A 23231-nucleotide genomic window follows, 5' to 3' on the forward strand; every position below is an offset into this window, starting at 1 on the left:
TGTATTTATATTTATATATTTTATATTTATAAAATATAAATTATATAAATTATATTTATATAATTTATATAATTATAAATATAATATATAAATATATATAATATAATATAATATTATATTATTATAATATATAATATATATAATATAAATATAATATAATTATATAAATTATATTTATATAATTTATATTTTATAAGTATAAATTATATAAATTATATATTTATATATTTATGCTTATATATTTAAACATATGTATTTAAATATTTATTTTTAAGAGAGAGAGAGTGTGAGACATTTCATGAGCAGGGGAGGGGCAGAGAGAGAGGGAGACACAGAATCCAAAGCAGGCTCCAGGCTCTGAGCTGTCAGTACAGAGCCCGATGCGGGGCTTGAACTCACAAACTGTGAGATCATGACCTGAGCCGAAGTCAGATGCTTAACTGACTGAGCCATCCAGGTGCCCCAATATGTGTATATTCTTAAAAGAAGCAACAAGAATAGCTATTCTTATTAGTACTTTGACTTGATATCACAAATAGTTTGTTTGAAAAGTATTATCTATTACTGATTATTGCTCTTTGTACCAATATGTAATGTGCAAGTTTCTTTATTTCTAAATGGGACTGCTAATGTTATTCTTTCCTACTAATAAAGGTATGTATTAAGTTCTCTTAAATAATCTCATTTAATTTTCATTGGGGTTTAGATGAGTGTTACTATTTGTCACTAGTAACAAGAATAGATTTCTCTGTCCTGCTGAATTTTACTATTTTTGACTGTGACATTATTCCTTGCATAATTTTGGGTATTTTTTTTGCCTGTTTATTTCTAAATATTTAAATTTGGAAATAACACTTACCTGTTGTCTTTGGAGTGAGTTGAGCAATCAACTGAGGGGTAGATCTTTTTGCATGTTTGCAAAATCTAGGACTTCTGGGAGAGGGGTATGGGAAATTAAAATGAATTTAAACAGAATTCTCCTTCCCTAACGTAACTGAATAGTGTCTATATTGTTTACTCCCTTATTTTTCTTCATGAAGCAAGTATTAGTAACATTTGAAGAAAATAAGAAAGTTTCTGCTGATGAGTCTGAACTTCTATTTCTACCTTTAGTGAAAATACTGCATTTTAAACCAAAATATCCTAAAATTTCTCAGGATTTCCATTTTCCATATTTCTAACCCAAGATAATTATAGCAAAATGTTGTAGAACTTTCTCTATTCCTAACTAATAATATAAAACAGAGTTGTAGTTAAACATTACTGCATTCAGAGGAATAATTGGTACAACTTACAGTGTTTAGGATGAGGTTTTTTTTTTTTTTTTTTTTTGTGGGGGGGAGTGCAGATAGCAGAACAGTGAGCAGGAAGGCATTGTGGTAGGAACAGAGGTACTGAGTGAAGGAAACGTCTGGTGCATTTGGGCTCTCTTCAATTCCTTGTGTTGAAGAGGAGTATTTATGTTGATTTGCAATGAGAGAGAAACTTGGAAATCTCCCTGGCAGAGTCAAATCTTGCATCCCTTGAATGCCAGACTTATGAGTCTAGACTTTATTCTAACGGTAGAGGAAGTTAGATTACAGTTGAACTCAGAAATGAAAGATTACAAGATATGTGAGGGAGATTAAAGTGGTAGCTGTAAGAATGAATTGGTGCTAGGAGCTACTGCAGGCAGAGAAATGAATTAGTTTTGTTTGCTAGGGTGATTGTCTGCAAGTAAAGATGGAAGGAGTCTGGATAAGGACTTTACTCAGGAGACATTTAAAAGGAAGGTCTAATAGCAGATGATGACAGGGTGATGACAGTAGAGGAGAAGGGAGGGATTAGGAAATGCTGACTGTGAATGTAGGAGAATGGAAGAATCATGGTATCATTGATTACAGAATATTTGTTTACAGCTGAAGAAGTTATTTTAGGCAGGTTGACTGTAGGGTGTTTCCTGAACTTTCAAAGCATTGTATCTGTCAAGATTTGGACTCTAGGGGTGGCTAGTACAGGCTGGAAAATTAAGGCTTTGAAGTTAATTTGGATGGAGATGATGATTTTATCACCAAAATATTGAGAGACTTATTGTTTCAAGGCTGTTGAATCAACCAGGCTCTTGCCATGTTTGCCAGGGATTGCCAGGGCCTGTTAGTTACATCTTTGAGACTACTTCTGTACCACCATTTGAATGATATCTGCCATGTTACATGGCATCTTGGCCTAGACACAGTTTAACCTTTTGAAGTCTTTATAAGAAACTTGTTTTATAAGATAGAACTTCTGACTATGTATTCACAATAATCAACGTTCTGGTAATTTTAAAATAATATTTTCTTTGAATTTCTGCCCTTAACACTATTTGTTTTTCTTAGTTATATATTTAAAGTGATGGTGATGAGTGTCTTATGGATAGGACATAGAAGAGAAGTCATTTTTTTTGCTCTAATTATTGGTTAATTTGTGAGAGTATATTTATTAACAAACATAAATGTGATTAAAGTGTATATCAGAGAAAATTTATCTCAGTTCATTGGTTGAATTTTTCTAATCAAACATTAATTGGCTACTTTTATTCATTGGAACCTAGGTTTTCAACTTTATAGACCTTCCAGCATTCAGTATATTGATACATACTTATGATGAGAGGGTAATCGTTCTGTTGCAGGCATGCTTTCAAAAGTGTGCTCATTCCTTTTAGTTGTTCTTGATACACAGTTCCTGATGAATTCTGTACTGCATTCTCTCATCTTATTTTTTCATTTGTAAATGTGAATGTAGAGGTTGTCACCTCCATTCAGAAAAAATTGAATTTATCATTCACTGAATGTTAAAAAATGTAAAACATTACCCTCAAGTATGTAGTGAGTATTCATGTATGGTACAAAGTATGACTCGGTGTGACTCTATGTAGCCAGTAAAATGTTTAAAGCATTCCATCCCTGTTGTGTTTCAGTGCACCTGCAGGAAAGACATGGTGAAAATTTCAATGGATATTTTTGTGAGGAAATTTCAGCCAGACAGATATCAGCTTTGGAAGCAAGGAAAGGATATATACACCATTGACCATACAAGGCCTACTCCAGAATCCACACCTGAAGTAAAAGCATGGCTGCAGAGGAGGAGGAAAGTAAGAAAAGCATCCAGGAGGTAATGATTTCTTCCCACCCCATTCCACTTATACCTACTCAATAAAAATGGGTCATTGAATGTGATGTTCTCAGAAACTATGTATTTGCTTTTTCCTGTTTATTCATCATAAATTTACTTAATATCTTACTGAAAATTTGAGGGAAAGTATAATTCGTAAGCTGTGTAATAAGTAGAATATAGGAAGTGGGGGGTATAATGTGTTTGTGAATATTCCTGACATGCTATACATGGCATATAGAACAGTCCTGGATGGCCAGGGCCATTTCTTTTTGGTGGGCATCTTGCTATTTTAAAATCCATTGAATAGGGTGTGTGTTAGGTTGCTCATGTCCTCAGGCAACTTTTATTTTCAGGCTCTTATATTTTCTTGGTTTATGTTAAACTTTTGTTCTCCAATATTACTCATTGTTTTTCTTTCAGATTGTAAAAGTAATATTTGGGCATTGGGGAATATTTGTAAAATAAGAAAAAGAATAGTGAAGGAATCCCAAATCACCCAATAACATCATAATCCAGAGATAACAAGTTTTAACATTTGGTAGATATCCTTTACATATGTGTTTGTTATATAATATTACATACTTTTCCAAAATTGGGGCCATGCTCTGTTAACCCTTTGATTACCAGTTTTGTGTGTTTTTTTTTTTCATATAATTAAATGATTTGGTACAGCATAATATTTAGTGCCTGCATGTATTTAATCCCTTGTTTTTGGACCTGTAGCTTATTTGTAGCTTTTTTTTCCCCATTAACTAAATAACAATGTAATTTTAAATCTTTGCCCACACTTCTGGTATTTATTTTGTTACTCTGACATTTATTTTCTGCTATTTTAGAATTGTAGTGGGTGGAAGAAACTTAAGAACGTGGAGTCACAATTCTGCATTTTATAAGAGATATACCTGAGGTGCAGAATTAGTAGCAAAAGTAAAACTCAGGTGTTCTTATTTTACCCTGCAGTTTACAGCAGTGATTTTCAAACTGTTGGTTTTCAAATTTATTTAGTAGGTTAGGAACAACATTTTTAAATTAGGAAGTAAAGTAGAATAAAAAGTATCATAGTTCTTCCCTGCGGTAAGGGTAAGTATTAATTCATGATGTATGAACATGTGTGTACGTGTGTGTTGTATCACTATCTAAAATATATAACTTATAATTGGCTGGTTGTACTAAAAAATGTTTGGGAAATACTGATATAGAGAGTCATTGCCAAAAAGCCTACCTGTGGGAGGAGGCAATAGTCAATCTGAGTTCAGAAAAAACACCAATAGAAGATCTTGAGAATTGTTCTTTAATGGACAGAAAACACAATACTTTAGGTGAATGATCTGGTCTTCTAGTGACTAACTATAGTGGCCTTTTTGGGTTGACAGAGAACATAGATCTATGACATTGGACAGATTTGAAATGCCTTTTCGTAGGTTAAAATAATCAATGGACTTTGCTCACCCAGTTAGAAAGCCTCATGTTTAGAGGGGGTCATTGATTATGCACAGCCTTGTGGCTTGATCCTAGACTTTTCTGCTTTCCAGGAAATTTAAAACAGAGAATGATTTATTGAAATCTCAAAGAGAGATCAACCATGTTATTTTACAAGTACTATGCCATTCGTGATGTGACAATTTCCCACGTTGCCAATGCATGGGTTTTCAATAAAAATGATAGTGATGATGATGATACCAGTACGATTAAGTAGAAGTCAAAGCTAATTTATGTTGGTTATCCTTGGCTACTCCCTCTATCTCAGAACCTTGCCCACTCTGACTTCTATAGTGCATAGTGTTGTGGGGTGTGTGTGTATGTGTGTGTGTGTTTGGACATGGAAATACATGTTGCTTAGATTTTAGTTGTAATTATTCTTAAATGATAGTGTTGGAAATGTGTCTTTTTTATGAGAGAGAGCCCGTGTGTGCATGCCCTGTGAGCAGGGGAAGGGCAGAGGGAGAGAGAGAGAATCTGAAGCAGGCTTCGTGCCCAGCATGGAGTCCAACTTGGGGCTTAATATCCTGGAACTGTGAGATAATGACCTGAGCCAAAATCAAGAGTCAGATGCTTAACTGACTGAGCCACTCAAGTGCCTCAGAAATGTGTCTTATACAAAAGGTATCTACAACAAAGACATCAAGTGACTTTCTGGAAAATAATGAGAATAAGACAATTAAAATGGCATCCGCTCTGAAAACAAGAGTTAGATATAAGATGTTAAATACATATAGTTAGCCTATCTCCTGTCTTAATTCCTTTAGCTAATGATGATTTGGCATTTAATTTTAATGATTTTCATGCATACTTCAGAATTATGCAAAAATCAGGGATGTGTTCACCTTAGAATGTAAATAATCTATTCAGATTTTAACAGCAGGTTATAGAGATCGCCTCTTTTCCTTTTCCTTTCTTCATTGATTTATTTTCCCCATGTCATCATTTTTCACTTTATTTTTATTTTCAGACTTCTTTTAGTATTGTTATAAAATGTTAGCAATGACATTTTCCCAATAATATTTAATAATCAATTATTTACAATTGTTTTAATTTTCACTTTTAGTAAATTGTTATTAAAACTAAGATTTCAATTTCAAATCTAATCTACTAATTGTGAAGATTATTTTTGCATAATGATGAAAAAGCTATTAGTTTTTTCACTTCTTTCAGTAAGTGATAATAACGTTTGTATTGGTATGTGTTTTATCCTGTCCACTGCAAACATTCTGCTCTGACCGCAGTGTCTCTTGTTAATAGTTTCCAGTGCACTGGTTCTTACTCTAAGAGGCTTAAGAATGAGGAGGATGAAGAAGTGTCACCTGCAGTCGATAGGGTGGAGGGCCTCACCCCTGACCAAGACCCAGAAGACCTCAAGGTCAGTGAAAAATCAGAAGAAGCAGTGAAGATGGGGAACACAGAATCTCCTTTAGAAGAAGAGGCTTCTGCTAGCAGGAAGCAGCCACATCAGAATTCATCGGATAATGTCAAACTCTCAGGTGAGAAACGGGCTAATTATGTTCATATGTAAGTGTTGAGGTGGTTGATCTGATGCCTTAAATCTGTGCTCTAGGATTGGTATCTTACTTTTCCACATAGCTTAACCAGTAGAGCATCTAACGCTATGGAGTAATAATGAGGAGGCCAAATGATGTTGTAAAAGTCAGGAACATCACTGCTATGTGTGATGGAGTTCTGAGGCAGAGTGCCTATTTGGTGTAATAAAAAAAAGATTCTAAAATGAAAATTTTTTGTGGGGGTGCAACTCAGTTTACAATATAGAATACATTTTTGGAAAGCTTCTCTTAAATCACATGGAATGGTAAAAACCAATTATAGATAATTCTTTGCAGATTCTTAGCTTTCAACTTAATTTTAAGAAGAAAATAAAGATTAAGTTTTTAAAAAATAATAACAAAAGTCATTTTGTTTTGTGAAAGAGTAGGTATAAGCCCCCTGGCTGTTTCTCTGTACTAAAGTTATCATCTATACCTCTTAACTGCTTTGCTTTTTTCCCCTTTATAGTGTATTTCTCTGAAATTGCTGTAATGTTTTATCTATTTGATATTTGTTTGAGTTTTTATCCTTTTACTAATTGAGCTTATTTTTTTATTACTATTATTTTTTAATGTTTATTTATTTTTGAGAGAGAGGGAGAAGGAGAGAGACAGAGCACAAGTAGGAGAGGGGCAGAGAGAGGGGGAGACACAGAATCTGAAGCAGGCTGTCAGCACAGAGCCCAACACAGTGCTCGAACTCACGAGCTGTGAGATCATGACCTGAGCCAAAGTCAGACACTTAACCGACTGAGCCACCTAGGCACCCCACTAATTGAGCTTATCGGTAATTTCTCATACTTCTCACCCATTCTGTCTTTCAATTGTGAGACTCCCCCAAATCTAGTTACCCACCCCTGCTTCCTCCTTGTTCAAGGTACATTATCTCTTTAAATTTTTAAATTTTTATTTTTGAAAGAGATACAGAGAATCCTAAGCAGGCTCTGTGCTGTCAGTGCAGAGCCTGATGTGTAGCTCAATCCCATGACCCTGGGATCATGACCTGAGCTGAAATCAAGAGTCAGACACTCAACTGACTGAGACGCCCAGGAACCCTGTGGTACTGTTATTCTTAACTGGACTATTGCAGAAATTGCTTCCTAGTTATCCATGCTAGTTACTTCTCCATATGGCACTCATAGTGATCCTTTAAAAAAATGTAGGTGAGGTCTTGCCCCTTCTTTCTTCTTACTCTTCTTCCACTTAGAGTAAAAGAAAAAGTCCTTATCATCGTCCAAATTTGATTCTCTTCTGCTTTGCCATTTTCATTACCTTTGCCCTTTAATATATGTATTTAAACAGGTTAAATCATAGACTTTCTTGTAGTGAGTTCATACTTTATTGGAGAGGTAGACAACCATATAATTACAATCCAGTGTGGTAAGCACCACAAGAAAGAAGTCCTAGAGTGTTGCTGATATACCAAGGAAAGACTCCAAACAGATTAGAGGCTGGCCTGGCAAGGTTTCTTGGACTAGGTTATATCTGAATTAATTTGTGATGAATGGATAGAAGATTGCAAGGTGAAAAAGGTGCGGAAAGGAATAGCAAGCAGTGCAGAGAACACAGTTATGCTATACATATGGATTTTTTAAATAGTCCCTTACCATAGTCTTTAATCACATTGGATTTAATTAAGTACTTGATGGGTCCCTGGGTGGTTTAGGCCAAGGGCACCCAGGTTTATTAGTTCTGTTGCTACATGGTTCCTTGTATTTTGACCTCCAGGTTTTGAGATCTGGCAGAACACTTAAGTACAAAACGTGGCTGGATTAAGCATCAAAGCTAGTATGTGATATGTGAAATGATGCTTATGAATATTTATAAGGGAGAGAGAGGGGTAAGTAGAGATGGCAGTGGAAGAGACTTGCTCATAATGTCCTTTCCCCTTTACATGCCATCAGTGTGTGATACAGGACCTAGTGTAGGACATACTTCTTATTTGGATCTGCACAGCCTTGCATGTGTTCTTTCCATACATCCTCTGAGCTGGAATGTTTCATTAGTAGCAAGCAGCTCTTAGCATCATATTTCCTATTTTTAGAAAGATTTCAAGTTGCTATTGCTTTGGATAAGTATCATTATTGCACTTACTTTTGACATTGGCCTGCAGCATAACCCCTTTTTAATCTCTTATTTTGTCTGTAAGTATATTCTTTGGCCAAACTCCAAGATCTCACCTTGACAACTATGAAGGCTCCATGGTGCTTTAGTGACATTTCCCACTCATATCTGTGAGACTTTAGAGGGGAGTTGAAAGACAGAAATTTAGGTGAGAATTACTATATAGTAATAATGCAATGTAAAACTTAATAATAGTCTTTTGTTTCACTCCTCAGGAAATAGTTGCTTAAGCACATCTATACCAGAAGAAGTACAAATTAAGGATGACCAAGCCTATGGTGTAATTCTACCTTCAAATCCCAGTGAAGCTGATGATTCCATATCTGGTGGCCATGTGACATCCAAGGAATCAGACCCACCCAAGCTTCCATGGCCAAAGTTACCTGAGTCATGCTTCTCAGTGGCAGAGAGTAACAGTGTGTTGATAGAGGGAGAAGAGAGTGATGTGGAGACCCGCAGGAGTGGCCTCGAACCTGGGGAGATCCCAGTGATCCCCAGGGGAGAGAGAAATGGCCTCGACGTCCTTGGTGTATGTGGCAATGTCTTCTTGTTTTTTTTTCTTCTTCTATATTTATTGTGTAGTGGAGTAGTTTCTGAAAGCAGCATGATGTGCACTGAAATCTTGCTTTAGGGTGGAAATAACATTTCACATTTACAGGTCTTAATCATATTTCCTTCAATGACTGGAAGGTAAGCCTTTTGTGAGCTCTGGTTCATATGGTGATAATTTAGAAGCATGGAGCTTTTGGCTATATGCTGTAGCTTAATTTTCTTTCTCTTTAACTTTTTCTAAAATTGAACTTTTTTTGGATAGATTCATATGCAATTATAAGAAATAATACAGAAAGATCTTGTGTCCTCATTTTCCCCCAAGAGTACCTTCTTGGAAAACTATAGTAGGACATCACAATGATACTGACAGGTAATGGTTCCTTTACCTGTAATATTAACCACACTGGAGATGATTCACCTGCAGGGCTATGACCTTCTCTTGCCACCTCTGGGTCCCAGGCTTCCCATAGCCTCTTTTAACTCGCTTGGTTGTGCTTTCCCTTGACTCCTCTTGGGCTCTAATTCTAGGAGCTGGCTGACCTCTCTGGTCCCACCCACTGCCAGAAACAGGCCTTTTGCCTCATGGAAAATTCAAGACCCCTCTGGATTACAGGCCACCCCATGCTACTCTTTGCTAGGGCCTCCCTGTTTTTCATATGTTCTTTTGTGTTTGTATTATATGCTTTTTTTTCCTGCATTTATTTTATTTTATTTTATTTTATTTTATTTTATTTTATTTTATTTTATTTTATTTTATTTTTTATATCCATTAAGATATAGGTTCTTTTTTTTTTTCAATATATGAAATATTGTCAAATTGGTTTCCATACAACACCCAGTGCTCATCCCAAAAGGTGCCCTCCTCAATACCCATCACCCACCCTCCCCACCCTCCCACCCCCCATCAACCCTCAGTTTGTTCTGTTTTTTAAGAGTCTCTTATGCTTTGGCTCTCTCCCACTCTAACCTCTTTTTTTTTTTTCCTTCCCCTCCCCCATGGGTTTCTGTTAAGTTTCTCAGGATCCACATAAGAGTGAAACCATATGGTATCTGTCTTTCTCTGTATGGCTTATTTCACTTAGCATCACACTCTCCAGTTCCATCCACGTTGCTACAAAAGGCCATATTTCATTCTTTCCCATTGCCACACAGTATTCCATTGTGTATATAAACCACAATTTCTTTATCCATTCATCAGTTGATGGACATTTAGGCTCTTTCCATAATTTGGCTATCGTTGAGATGCTGCTATAAACATTGGGGTACAAGTGCCCCTATGCGTCAGTACTCCTGTATCCCTGGGGTAAATTCCTAGCAGTGCTATTGCTGGGTCATATGGTAGGTCTATTTTTAATTTTCTGAGGAACCTCCACACTGCTTTCCAGAGCAGCTGCACAAATTTGCATTCCCACCAACAGTGCAAGAGGGTTCCCGTTTCTCCACATCCTCTCCAGCATCTATAGTCTCCTGATTTGTTCATTTTGGCCACTCTGACTGGCGTGAGGTGATACCTGAGTGTGGTTTTGATTTGTATTTCCCTGATAAGGAGTGACGTTGAACATCTTTTCATGTGCCTGTTGGCCATCCGGATGTCTTCTTTAGAGAAGTGTCTATTCATGTTTTCTGCCCATTTCTTCACTGGGTTATTTGTTTTTCGGGTGTGGAGTTTGGTGAGCTCTTCATAGATTTTGGATACTAGCCCTTTGTCCGATATGTCATTTGCAAATATCTTTTCCCATTCCGTTGGTTGCCTTTTAGTTTTCTTGGTTGTTTCCTTTGCTGTGCAGAAGCTTTTTATCTTCATAAGGTCCCAGTAATTCACTTTTGCTTTTAATTCCCTTGCCTTTGGGGATGTGTCGAGTAAGGGATTGCTACGGCTGAGGTCAGAGAGGTCTTTTCCTGCTTTCTCCTCTAGGGTTTTGGTGGTTTCCTGTCTCACATTCAGGTCCTTTATCCATTTTGAGTTTATTTTTGTGAATGGTGTGAGAAAGTGGTCTAGTTTCAACCTTCTGCATGTTGCTGTCCAGTTCTCCCAGCACCATTTGTTAAAGAGACTGTCTTTTTTCCATTGGATGTTCTTTCCTGCTTTGTCAAAGATGAGTTGGCCATACGTTTGTGGGTCTAGTTCTGGGGTTTCTATTCTATTCCATTGGTCTATGTGTCTGTTTTTGTGCCAATACCATGCTGTCTTGATGATGACAGCTTTGTAGTAGAGGCTAAAGTCTGGGATTGTGATGCCTCCTGCTTTGGTCTTCTTCTTCAAAATTACTTTGGCTATTTGGGGCCTTTTGTGGTTCCATATGAATTTTAGGATGGCTTGTTCTAGTTTCGAGAAGAATGCTGGTGCAATTTTGATTGGGATTGCATTGAATGTGTAGATAGCTTTGGGTAGTATTGACATTTTGACAATATTTATTCTTCCAATCCATGAGCAGGGAATGTCTTTCCATTTCTTTAAATCTTCTTCAATTACCTTCATAAGCTTTCTATAGTTTTCAGCATACAGATCTTTTACATCTTTGGGTAGATTTATTCCTGGGTATTTTATGCTTCTTGGTGCAATTGTGAATGGGATCAGTTTCTTTATTTGTCTTTCTGTCGCTTCATTGTTAGTGTATAAGAATGCAACTGATTTCTGTACATTGATTTTGTATCCTGCAACTTTGCTAAATTCATGTATCAGTTCTAGCAGACTTTTGGTGGAGTCTATTGGATTTTCCATGTATAATATCATGTCATCTGCAAAAAGCGAAAGCTTGACTTCATCTTTTGCCAATTTTGATGCCTTTGATTTCCTTTTGTTGTCTGATTGCTGATGCTAGAACTTCCAACACTATGTTAAACAACAGTGGTGAGAGTGGGCATCCCTGTCGTGTTCCTGATCTCAGGGAAAAAGCTCTCAGTTTTTCCCCATTGAGGATGATGTTAGCTGTGGGCTTTTCATAAGTGGCTTTTATGATCTTTAAGTATGTTCCTTCTATTCTGGATTTCTCAAGGGTTTTTATTAAGAAAGGGTGCTGGATTTTGTCAAAGGCCTTTTCTGCATCGATTGACAGGATCATATGGTTCTTCTCTTTTTTTTTTATTAATGTGATGTATCACGTTGATTGATTTGCGAATGTTGAGCCAGGCCTGCATCCCAGGAATGAATCCCACTTGATCATGGTGAATAATTCTTTTTATATGCTGTTGAATTCGATTTGCTAGTATCTTATTGGGAATTTTTGCATCCATATTCATCAGAGATATTGGCCTGTAGTTCTCTTTTTTTACTGGGTCTCTGTCTGGTTTAGGAATCAAAGTAATACTGGCTTCATAGAATGAGTCTGGAAGTTTTCCTTCCCTTTCTATTTCTTGGAATAGCTTGAGAAGGGTAGGTATTATCTCTGCTTTAAACGTCTGGTAGAACTCCCCTGGGAAGCCATCTGGTCCTGGACTCTTATTTGTTGGGAGATTTTTGATGACTGATTCAATTTCTTCGCTGGTTATGGGTCTGTTCAAGCTTTCTATTTCCTCCTGATTGAGTTTTGGAAGCGTGTGGGTGTTTAGGAATTTGTCCATTTCGTCCAGGTTGTCCAATTTATTGGCATATAATTTTTCATAGTATTCCCTGATAATTGCTTGTATCTCTGAGGGATTGGTTGTAATAATTCCATTTTCATTCATGATTTTATCTATTTGGGTCATCTCCCTTTTCTTTTTGAGAAGCCTGGCTAGAGGTTTGTCAATTTTGTTTATTTTTTCAAAAAACCAACTCTTGGTTTCGTTGATCTGCTCTACAGTTTTTTTCGATTCCATATTGTTTATTTCTGCTCTGATCTTTATTATTTATCTTCTTCTGCTGGGTTTATGCTGCCTTTGCTGTTCTGCTTCTATTTCCTTTAGGTGTGCTGTTAGATTTTGTATTTGGGATTTTTCTTGTTTCTTGAGATAGGCCTGGATTGCAATGTATTTTCCTCTCAGGACTGCCTTCGCTGCGTCCCAAAATGTTTGGATTGTTGTATTTTCATTTTCGTTTGTTTCCATATATTTTTTAATTTCTTCTCTAATTGCCTGGTTGACCCACTCATTCTTTAGTAGGGTGTTCTTTAATTTCCATGCTTTTGGAGGTTTTCCAGACTTTTTCCTGTGGTTGATTTCAAGCTTCATAGCATTGTGGTCTGAAAGTATGCATGGTATAATTTCAATTCTTGTATACTTATGAAGGGCTGTTTTGTGACCCAGTATATGATCTATCTTGGAGAATGTTCCATGTGCACTTGCAAAGAAAATATATTCTGTTGCTTTGGGATGCAGAGTTCTAAATATATCTGTCAAGTCCATCTGATCCAATGTATCCTTCAGGGCCCTTGTTTCTTTATTGACCATGTGTCTAGATGATCTATCCATTTCTGTAAGTGGGGTGTTAAAGTCCCCTGCAATTACCACATTCATATAAATAAGGTTGCTTATGTTTATGAGTAATTGTTTTATATATTTGGGGGCTCCGGTATTTGGCGCATAGACATTTATAATTGTTAGCTCTTCCTGATGGATAGACCCTGTAATTATTATATAATGCCCTTCTTCATCTCTTGTTACAGCCTTTAATTTAAAGTCTAGTTTGTCTGATATAAGTATGGCTACTCCAGCTTTCTTTTGGCTTCCAGTAGCATGATAAATAGTTCTCCATCCCCTCACTCTCAATCTAAAGGTGTCCTCAGATCTAAAATGAGTCTCTTGTAGACAGCAAATAGATGGGTCTTGTTTTTTTATCCATTCTGATACCCTATGTCTTTTGGTTGGCGCATTTAATCCATTTACATTCAGTGTTATTATAGAAAGATATGGGTTTAGAGTCATTGTGATGTCTGTATGTTTTATGCTTGTAGTGATGTCTCTGGTACTTTGTCTCACAGGATCCCCCTTAGGATCTCTTGTAGGGCTGGTTTAGTGGTGACAAATTCCTTCAGTTTTTGTTTGTTTGGGAAGACCTTTATCTCTCCTTCTATTCTAAATGACAGACTTGCTGGATAAAGGATTCTTGGCTGCATATTTTTTCTGTTAGCACGCTGAAGATCTCGTGCCAATCCTTTCTGGCCTGCCAAGTTTCAAAAGAGAGATCAGTCAGGAGTCTTATAGGTCTCCCTTTATATGTGAGGGCACGTTTATCCCTTGCTGCTTTCAGAATTTTCTCTTTATCCTTGTATTTTGCCAGTTTCACTATGATATGTCGTGCAGAAGATCGATTCAAGTTACGTCTGAAGGGAGTTCTCTGTGCCTCTTGGATTTCAATGCCTTTTTCCTTCCCCAGTTCAGGGAAGTTCTCAGCTATTATTTCTTCAAGTACCCCTTCAACACCTTTCCCTCTCTCTTCCTCCTCTGGGATACCAATTATGCGTATATTATTTCTTTTTAGTGTATCACTTAGTTCTCTAATTTTCCCCTCATACTCCTGGATTTTTTTTATCTCTCTTTCTCTCAGCTTCCTCTTTTTCCATAATTTTATCTTCTAGTTCACCTATTCTCTCCTCTGCCTCTTCAATCCGAGCCATCGTTGTTTCTATTTTGTTTTGCATTTCGTTTAAAGCGTTTTTCAGCTCCTCGTGACTGTTTCTTAGTCCCTTGATCTCTGTAGCAAGAGATTCTCTGCTGTCCTCTATACTGTTTTCAAGCCCAGCAATTAATTTTATGACTATTATTCTAAATTCACTTTCTGTTATATTATTTAAATCCTTTTTGATCAGTTCATTAGCTGTTGTTATTTCCTGGAGATTCTTCTGAGGGGAATTCTTCCGTTTGGTAATTTTGGGTAGTCCCTGGAGTGGTGAGGACCTGCAGGGCACCTTCCCTGTGCTGTGGTGTATAACTGGAGTTGGTGGGCGGGGCCGCAGTCAGACCTGATGTCTGCCCCCTGCCAACCCCTGGGGCCACAGTCAGACTAGTGTGTGCCTTCTCTTCCCCTCTCCTAGGGGCGGGATTCACTGTGGAGTGGCGTGGCCCGTCTGGGCTACTTGCACACTGACAGGCTTGTGGTGCTGGGATCTGGTGTATTAGCTGGGGTGGGTAGGCCAGGTGCACAGGGGTAGGAGGGGCAGGCTTAGCTCGCTTCTCCTTAGGTGATCCACTTCAGGAGGGGCCCTGTGGCAGCGGGAGGGAGTCAGATCCGCTGCCGGAGGGGTGGCTCCGCAGAAGCACAGCGTTGGGTGTTTGCGCGGAGCAAGCAAGTTCCCTGGCAGGAACTGGTTCCCTTTGGGATTTTGGCTGGGGGATGGGCGAAGGAGATGGTGCTGGCGCGCGCCTTTGTTCCCCACCAAACTGAGCTTTGTTGTCTGGGGTCTCAGCGACTCTCCCTCCCTTCATCTTCCAGCCTTCCCACTTTCCGAGCAGAGCTGTTAACTTATGAACTCCCAGAGGCTAAGTCGCGCTTGCTGTCAGAACACACTCCGTCTGGCCCTTCCGCTTTTGCCAGCCAGACTCGGGGGCTCTGCTTGGCCGGCAGGCTGCCCCTCCACCCCGCTCCCTCCTGCCAGTCTGTGGAGCGCGCACTGCCTCGCCGCCCTTCCTACTCTCTTCCGTGGGCCTCTCATCTGCGCTTGGCTCTCGAGACTCTGTTCTGCTAATCCTCTGGTGGTTTTCTGGGTTATTTAGGCAGGTGTAGGTGGAATCTAAGTGATCAGCAGGACGCGCCCAGTGTCCTCCTACACCGCCATCTTCCCACCTTTTTCCAGTCCTGCATATATTTTAATGTCTATGGTTTTTGTATAAACTGTTGCTTTAACCAGGAGATTATGAGTAGACCAGGCAGGTTCTGATTGTGTATAGTTATTGTCAGAATTCATTACCCTATTTTGACCTGTACACCTTGATGAGGGAATTCAAGGACACAAGTAAGAAAAGCCTCAATTGTTGGGACTGACAAATTGAACTGGTCACTGAACAGGCCCACGTCTTGATTGCTCTTGCTCATTTAAAATCACCACAGGTCTTTTCACATCTTTGAGTAACAAGGGAGTTTAGATAAGGAAATCAGCTTGGAATACTCTGTTCATAGTAGTTTTAGAATATCAAATAAAATATAGATGATTTGCTAATATGACCCAATAACTTTACCATTTTATGCATGGTTGTTATCCTACTGAACTATTAACTATTTACCCAAAACATAAGAGGAATAGGAAAATATGGTCTAATTTATTTGAAACAGTTGCTAAGGGAAATTTGAAAATAGTATTCACATAATAATAAACAAAATTTACAACTTAATATCACTTGGGGATTAAGTGCAGCTGAGCAGATGCTGGGATTCTTTGCGGAATGGTGAATGAGTCAAATGCCTGTTTAAATTACATTTACTCACATTCTTTAAGCTGGAATGGAACTGAAAATACCTTTTCTGTTTCCTTGTTTTCAGTGGAGTGTCACGGCCGGCACGACAAATACCGAGGTCAGGGTCCTGAGGGTAGGGGAATGCAAGAAAAAAAGAGAGAAGAGAAAGTTTGGGAACAGGAGGGTCCCCTGGGCTGATGGCCCAAGTGACGGCTTTATTGTTGCTGTACACAATCTTTTATAATATAAGACTCTTATAGATCAGGTCATTCTAAGAATAAACAGGTTTCACATGATCACTGCCAGCCAAAACATTTAGTTCTGTGTACCTTGTGAACTTTCTGAACAGGTCACAAGACCTTGTTGATAGATTGCTAGCAAAACACAGTTCCCATGTTTGTGTCTATCTGACTCGGGGTAGAAAAAGGGAGGTAGCGTTACTGCCAACACCTGCAGACCACAGGCTTCAGGAATTAACTTTCTCAGCCTTGACAAGGCTTTCGTATGCCCTTGAAAGTGGGGGAATGGGAGGGGGAACCACCGGGTTGGCTTGAGTCAACAGGGAACGTTGCTCGACCCGGTCTCAGCCTGGCGCCGGGGCCCGGCCTCCCACATGAATGGGAGGGGGAACCACTGGGTTGGCTTGAGTCAACGGGGAACATTGCTCGACCCGGTCTCAGCCTGGCACTGGGGCTCGGCCCCCCACAGTGGAGGTAATTCTATCCTTGGTGCCTTTAACCTTCATCCTTATCATTTCACTGAACAAAGACTGCTTGCATGGGAAAGCAAACATTGCTGTTGAGGCCTGGGTGACTTGGTTTGCCCCCTGTCAGCATTAGCTGTGTCGTGTTCTTTTCTCACACCGTGGTGTCAGGCAGACCTTCTAAGCAATATGGTCCCTTTTCGTTCTTGTATGGTTTTTACTGATGCTTCTTAGTATGAAGTGTAGTGCTGTGTGCATGCTTGCAGCAGTCATCTTTAGTCAGTCTTCCCAAGAAATACTGAGTTATTTTTTGAACAATGTCTCTGTCCATCTCTCTGTTCATCTATAACTGGGCTTCCTGCTCTTCCTGGAATACATTGACTATGTCCCCATATGCATACTGTTCCTGCTGCCCCAAATACTCCTCCGAGGCCAGAGAACTCCCACAGTGCACTCAAGACTCTACTCAGATGTCTCCTTGTCAGAAAGGCTTTCTCTGATACCCTGTATAAAATAACTCCCTCCCATCTCTTTTCATGCCCTTTTTTTTCCTTTACTGCATATTTCTTAATAGTACCAGATAAATATATACTTTTTACTTTTTTATTGTCTGTGCCTTTCTCCTCTATAATGCACATTTCTTGAAAGCTGGGACATGGTATAATTTTTTCTGCTGTAGTTCAGCTCTTAGAACAATGTGACACATAGTGAGGACTTGATAAATATTTCTTATTAATTTTTAGCTGGTATAAACCACAGATAAATCTCATCCTATATTACTTTGACATCCTTTCTTTACTTCTATCTTTGATTAGAATGTTACACACATTTTCTTTTAATCCATTTTGATTTCAGATATCAATGTAGTTTCTCTACTTCCAGCCACTGCTTTGTCAGCTTACAGGGACATTTCTGAGACTCATTTCTTTCCTAGTCAACTGTTGATACAAACCCTTTAGTTTCAGAGTCTTTCTCTGAACACCTCCCTCCTTCCCATCCATCCATCCATCCATCCATCCATCCATCCATTTTCCTTCTGTCCTTCTTTCCTTTTGGATTGCATGGACAAGAAAGCTTGTAAGTAGGTTCTATCTGGAAGATGTCAGGGTGCATATGTCTTTTGCACATACCTTTGGGAGGAAAGTATAGTTTAGAGAGACCCAGATGAAAAATTTTACATAAAATTTAAGTGGTTTCAAGATGACAGTAATGTGCTGTATTAAAAAAAAAAACCTTAAAGTCTCATTTGATCCTCAGAGAAGTGGTGATTTATTTCCGAATGGAAGGAAGTATCCAGGCTCACTGTAGCATTAATGCTATGTGAATGAGGATAGAAAGCAAAATAACCTGCCATATAGTCATGTGGCTAGCGTAGAGGTAACCAAATGCCACGGTTCTGTATTGTTACAAATATGTAATCCTAAATTTTGATTAGTTTGAAAGAACTTTTGAAAACTTGATAAGTTCTGAGTTAATTGCAAGCTTGATAAGCTTACCCTATACCACAGATAGTGTTTTAATGTGTGGTGGAAGGATAGATCATTGATCTCTTGGTAAAATAACTAATAGAATGGATTCCTATTTCTTTTGACTTAAAGGCTTAAGGTTTTTAAAATAAAGGACTAATTCTCCAGGAGGTAAATAAGTATAATAATTCTTTATAATTAAATGGTCTTAAATTGTTGTGAACCATAGTTTTCCATTTAAAACAAGTCTTTAACTGTGAGTATTTCTTCTCTGTTTTTGCTCTGTGACCAGAGAATAGAGGGAGAAACCAAAACTGCTAAAAGTTGGCGCCATCCACTTAGTAAGCCTCCGGCAAGGTCCCCATTGACTCTGGTGAAGCAGCAGGCAACAAGTGATGAAGGTGAGTGTGTGATGTTTCTCAGTGTTTATTCTGTGGATACTGTATGGTATTCAGCAGTCATTCTGTCTGTTTGTTGTAAGAAACTGGTCTAAAAAATTGCTTGGTAGAGAGAAAATTTGACCAAGTTGCAAATACATACCATAAAGAGATCATAAGTAGTAAACAGTTTATAGACAAAAGGAATTTGGATTTTAAGGGTAAATACTTGCTCCACTAGTCTAGCCATGTTCCTAGTCAAAGTCTTCCCATTTTACATGATGGGATAAAATTAATCTTTTCTGACATTTGCCTTAGGATATTCTAGAGGAAGCTGGGAATCATTTCCCTAAAAGTGTCAAATCTTGGAGTCACCACACTGTTGCTTTTTTACATTGTCTTTATTTTTAACTTGAATCCTCCAAAATTATTAATATCATCTTGAGTAAGAAACTATGTGCAATACCTGTTTATCCAGTTATGCCTGGTGTGTGGTGAAACATCTTTTCTCCTTAATAGATTTTACTGACATGACTTGATGTGAACCAATTTCTATTCCTGGATGTAATATTTACTTGTTTGTTTTACCTGGTTACCCTTTTTACCTCTTTCTCTCTTTTTCTAAAAATGCCTTTTTGTTGTCTTCAGTTAAATATCAGATCACTGACTAGCTATTTCTTACTTGCAAGTGTTTCATAGCATCAGGGGGGACCTTATTTTTTCCATCTTTAAAAAGATCAATTTAAAAAGGTTTTCTATAAAAAGCCCGCCTTCAAGGTATTGTCTTTACTGGAACAAATTGTTGGGGTCATATGCCTGTGAAGATGCTGTCAACATAGTAATGTGAAACTTGGGGTCAGTCTTCTTGTTTAGTTTAAATACAGTCATTAAAGTAGACATCTGTAGCAGATTTATTTTTTTATTTTTACTTACTATCTTCTTTTATACCCCATATTTAGTTAGGAAAAAAAAGATGATCAGTGTAGGGATCAGATCATGATTGTAGCATTTTCTATAACACCAGTCGAAGGTGAAATTCTGTCTCTAGTAACAGAAGTAATGAAACATAGTTGTATTTATTTCCATATATCATCATGTTCGTTTCTTCCTTCTCCTACTTTATCATACCCAGCACAATCCATTTTCCTCTTAGTGTCAAGATAAAGGACAATTCTGTATAAGGTAATTACTATGTTACTTACAATACTTGTGAATTTTAATTATCCTTCCCCATCATCGCCTATGTTTAATACAGCTTTTTGGAAGGGAATCAACTATATTAACATACAAGGAAAACTGCTTTTTCCCATGTCCTTATTTTCCCAGGTCGTTTATTTTGATGTGGGCCATCTAAATTGGCTTAGAGTTTCTACATGGAGAGCAGTTCTGATTTCAATCAGGATGGCTTACAAAATTTATAAGTGAATTGGTTTAACAAAGTTGTCTCAAGGGTTTAAGGTTAAAATGTCTTGCTGCAACATTGGTGATTGTGGCTTTTGCAGTAGCATACTCTGTATTTTAATACATTAAGGACATATTAAAAGGATCCTCTGAGGAGTTTTGAGAATTGAAAAGAAAAAAAATTGGAGAATTTTAGTGATGAATAAATACTTTTACAAGCTTCCAAACTAACAATGGGGGGAATATTCTGTGTCCTGGAGTAAATTATATTTGACCCTTGAACATCACATTTGAGTTGCATGGGTCCACCTATGAGTGAACTTTTTCCATAAATACAGTACCATAAATGTAGTAAATATAGTAATATAGTTTTTTCAGTAAATATAGTACCATAAATGTATTTTCTCTTCCCTGTGATTTTCTTAATAAAGTTTTCTTTTCTTTAGCATACTTTATTGTAAGAATATAGTATATAATACATATAATATACAAAATATGGTTGATTGTTTATCTGTGAGGCTCCTGGTCAACAGTAAGCTATTAGTAGTTAAGTTTTGGGGAAGTCCAAAGTTATATGTGGATTTTCAACTGCATGGGGGTTTGACCCCCCTAACTCCTAAGTTGTTTGAGGGTCAACTATATTTATATCATGGGGCCCTTGAATGTTATCTTTGCCTTTTGCCTCTGTGTCTGGTACTGTTGGAAGTGAATGAGCATCGTCATCATTAGAAAATGATGAACAGTGGGATTAGTGCTCTTTGGGAGCACACAACTCCAAATCCAGCTTCTTTTAGGAATTTCCTACCCTAACTACTGGGCTCCTTTTGCATTCCTCATACACAAGTAAGTGTGTATGTGAGTCAGGAGTATAACTAGGTTAGAGCATCTGAGAAATTGTGTCTCTAAACAGCAGTCAGTATCCTCTGTTGGTAAATGAGCATTTCTCAGTTGAAGCTTGAATTTGACTCCTTAATAGAAAAGCAGCAAAGGGGAAAAATACTGATTCAGCACCTCTGGGAGTTTATGTGCAGGTAAGAGATAAGAGTCATTTCTAAGTTTGCTCTTCTCAAAAGACAGTGAAGTAGCTCTTTGATATTCAAATGACCTAAAACTATAGAGACCACTCTGGTTAGTGGCAGGTCCAATAATTATAGAATCAGCAAGGATTTCCTGACTCTCAGCCTGTTCTTTCCTGGAAGATTTTCCATGCTTACCAGCAAAACACCGGTTGTTGGTGGTAGAGCAGAGAGGGGATACATAAGAAAAGAATGCCATTTAGAATATAGCATCTTTACATAAAAACTAGTATCAAATTCTTCCTTTTCTCCTCTTTCTCCTTCTCCCCCTCCTCCTTGTCCTCCTCCTCCTCCTCCTCCTCCTTCTTCTAGTGGAAAAAAATTTTAGGTGTGTACTGAATTTTATTATTTATAATTGAAAAGAAATTACTAATCTCTGGTTTTATTTCAATATATATATATGTTTTTACATATATATGTACATATATACATGTATATATGTACATATATTATATGTACATATAATATATATACATATATATTATATATGTACATATGTATATACATGATATATATACATATATATATATATGTTTTTTTTTTTTTTTGAGAGAGATTGAGTGTGCACATGCACACATGAGTGGGAGAGGAAGAGAGAGAATCTTAGCGGGGCTTGATCTTACAACCATGAGATCATGACCTGAGCTAAAATCAAGAGGCAAACACTTAAGTGACTGAGCCACCCAGGTACCCCTAATTTTCTTTCAGCTGAAATGTTTTCCATTTACATTTTTCCTTAAGTTAGGCAGCTGCACAAAGTGATCCTGAAACATGGATTAATATTGTATATTTTTTCTGTATATTAATGTAATTAAACAAATGTTGAATTAAAATATAAACTTGAAAGAAAAGCTCTTGGGTGGGTCTCCTTTTTTTTTTTTTTTGAAGCATTTCTTATGTGTTCCTCTCCTCCTCTTGTAATTTGTCAATATAATGGCATATTCCTATTCTCCAACTTCAGCACTTTATGGCCGAGTGCCTGTAGGGAAGGTGAGTGTGTGTGCAGCATGGGTGAACAAGGCAGGCTCTAAGAAGAATACTCTTGCTTGACCTCAGGAGTACTGAGAGTGAGGGGATGGACCCACTAGAGTTAAGCTTAGAAATCTGCCACAGTATTTCTTTTTCCTTGATTGGTGATGATGCATGCTCAAAGGCTCTCACATATTTCCCTTAATATTCCAGCTTTGATATAGGATAAGTGACTTTAAGGCCACCATGATCCAGTACTAGCTTTGCTCTCCAACTTTGTTTCTCTCGACTACCCTCCATGAAACCTCCTTCTCTTCCATTTGGACAACTTTTTTTTTCCTCCTGAATATAATCTACTGCTTTTTTATTTCCACATGCTTCCCCCAACTATTGCTTTCCCTGTGATACCCTTTTCCTTCTTGGAATCATTCTCTGCTCACCACTTACTCCTTTCCTACCTCTGCTGTCCTATTATATCTATACTTACTTGGCTTTAGAATGCCACTTGTCACCTTATATTGTGCTTCATTGTCTGTGTGTCTGTCTCCCTGCTCTCATTCCTTTAATCTTGCCTCCCCTGCCTAGTCCAAGGTTAGTTAATCACTGTGGCTTAAATCACCTCTGGATACCAGAGCAGAAAAGCCCTGGTGATCAGTAACTTTGAAATCGGCCATTAGTCAAATACTTTAATATTTAATACGTTGTCATATTAAAGGAAAATGTAAATTCCAATCCAGGAAATATTCTCTGTAAGTATATATGTATGTGAAAACATGCAGTTTTAATTAGCTGGAGAAATATATATGTCAGCTAACCCAATTTTGTATTCTGACTGTATTAGAATTTTCTTTATCACTGTGCCAAATCCTAGGATGTGCTCAAAGTTAAAATGAAGCTGACACATTGTAGACATGGCCAATGCTTTGGAGACCTGAGGGCTCCCAGAGTAATGATATTCCCATTGGGATAGTTGCTTACCTAGCACCTCAATTTGTATATGTATTTGTTGCCTTTCTTCCTAGTTTGAAGTCATTCCAGATGCAAAAATTTTTTTACTTCTCATGCTTTTGCTGATTAGGATTTTT

At 37.7% G+C, this 23231-nt stretch overlaps 1 protein-coding gene across 16 annotated transcripts in view; it reads left to right on the forward strand.

The window, feature by feature from the left end:
• KDM4C (lysine demethylase 4C) overlaps positions 1-23231 on the forward strand; it is a 432339-nt gene that overhangs the window by 226745 nt on the left and 182363 nt on the right. For all 16 annotated transcript variants that reach the window (XM_049634710.1, XM_049634680.1, XM_049634624.1 and 13 more), the window contains 4 exons: positions 2939-3132; positions 5875-6113; positions 8510-8823; positions 18616-18724. In XM_049634710.1, coding sequence (XP_049490667.1) covers positions 2939-3132; positions 5875-6113; positions 8510-8823; positions 18616-18724 — 856 coding nt within the window. The remainder of the gene's footprint in view (positions 1-2938; positions 3133-5874; positions 6114-8509; positions 8824-18615; positions 18725-23231) is intronic.

Source organism: Panthera uncia, chromosome D4, assembly GCF_023721935.1.
Source record: "Panthera uncia isolate 11264 chromosome D4, Puncia_PCG_1.0, whole genome shotgun sequence".
Taxonomy (NCBI): domain Eukaryota; kingdom Metazoa; phylum Chordata; class Mammalia; order Carnivora; family Felidae; genus Panthera; species Panthera uncia.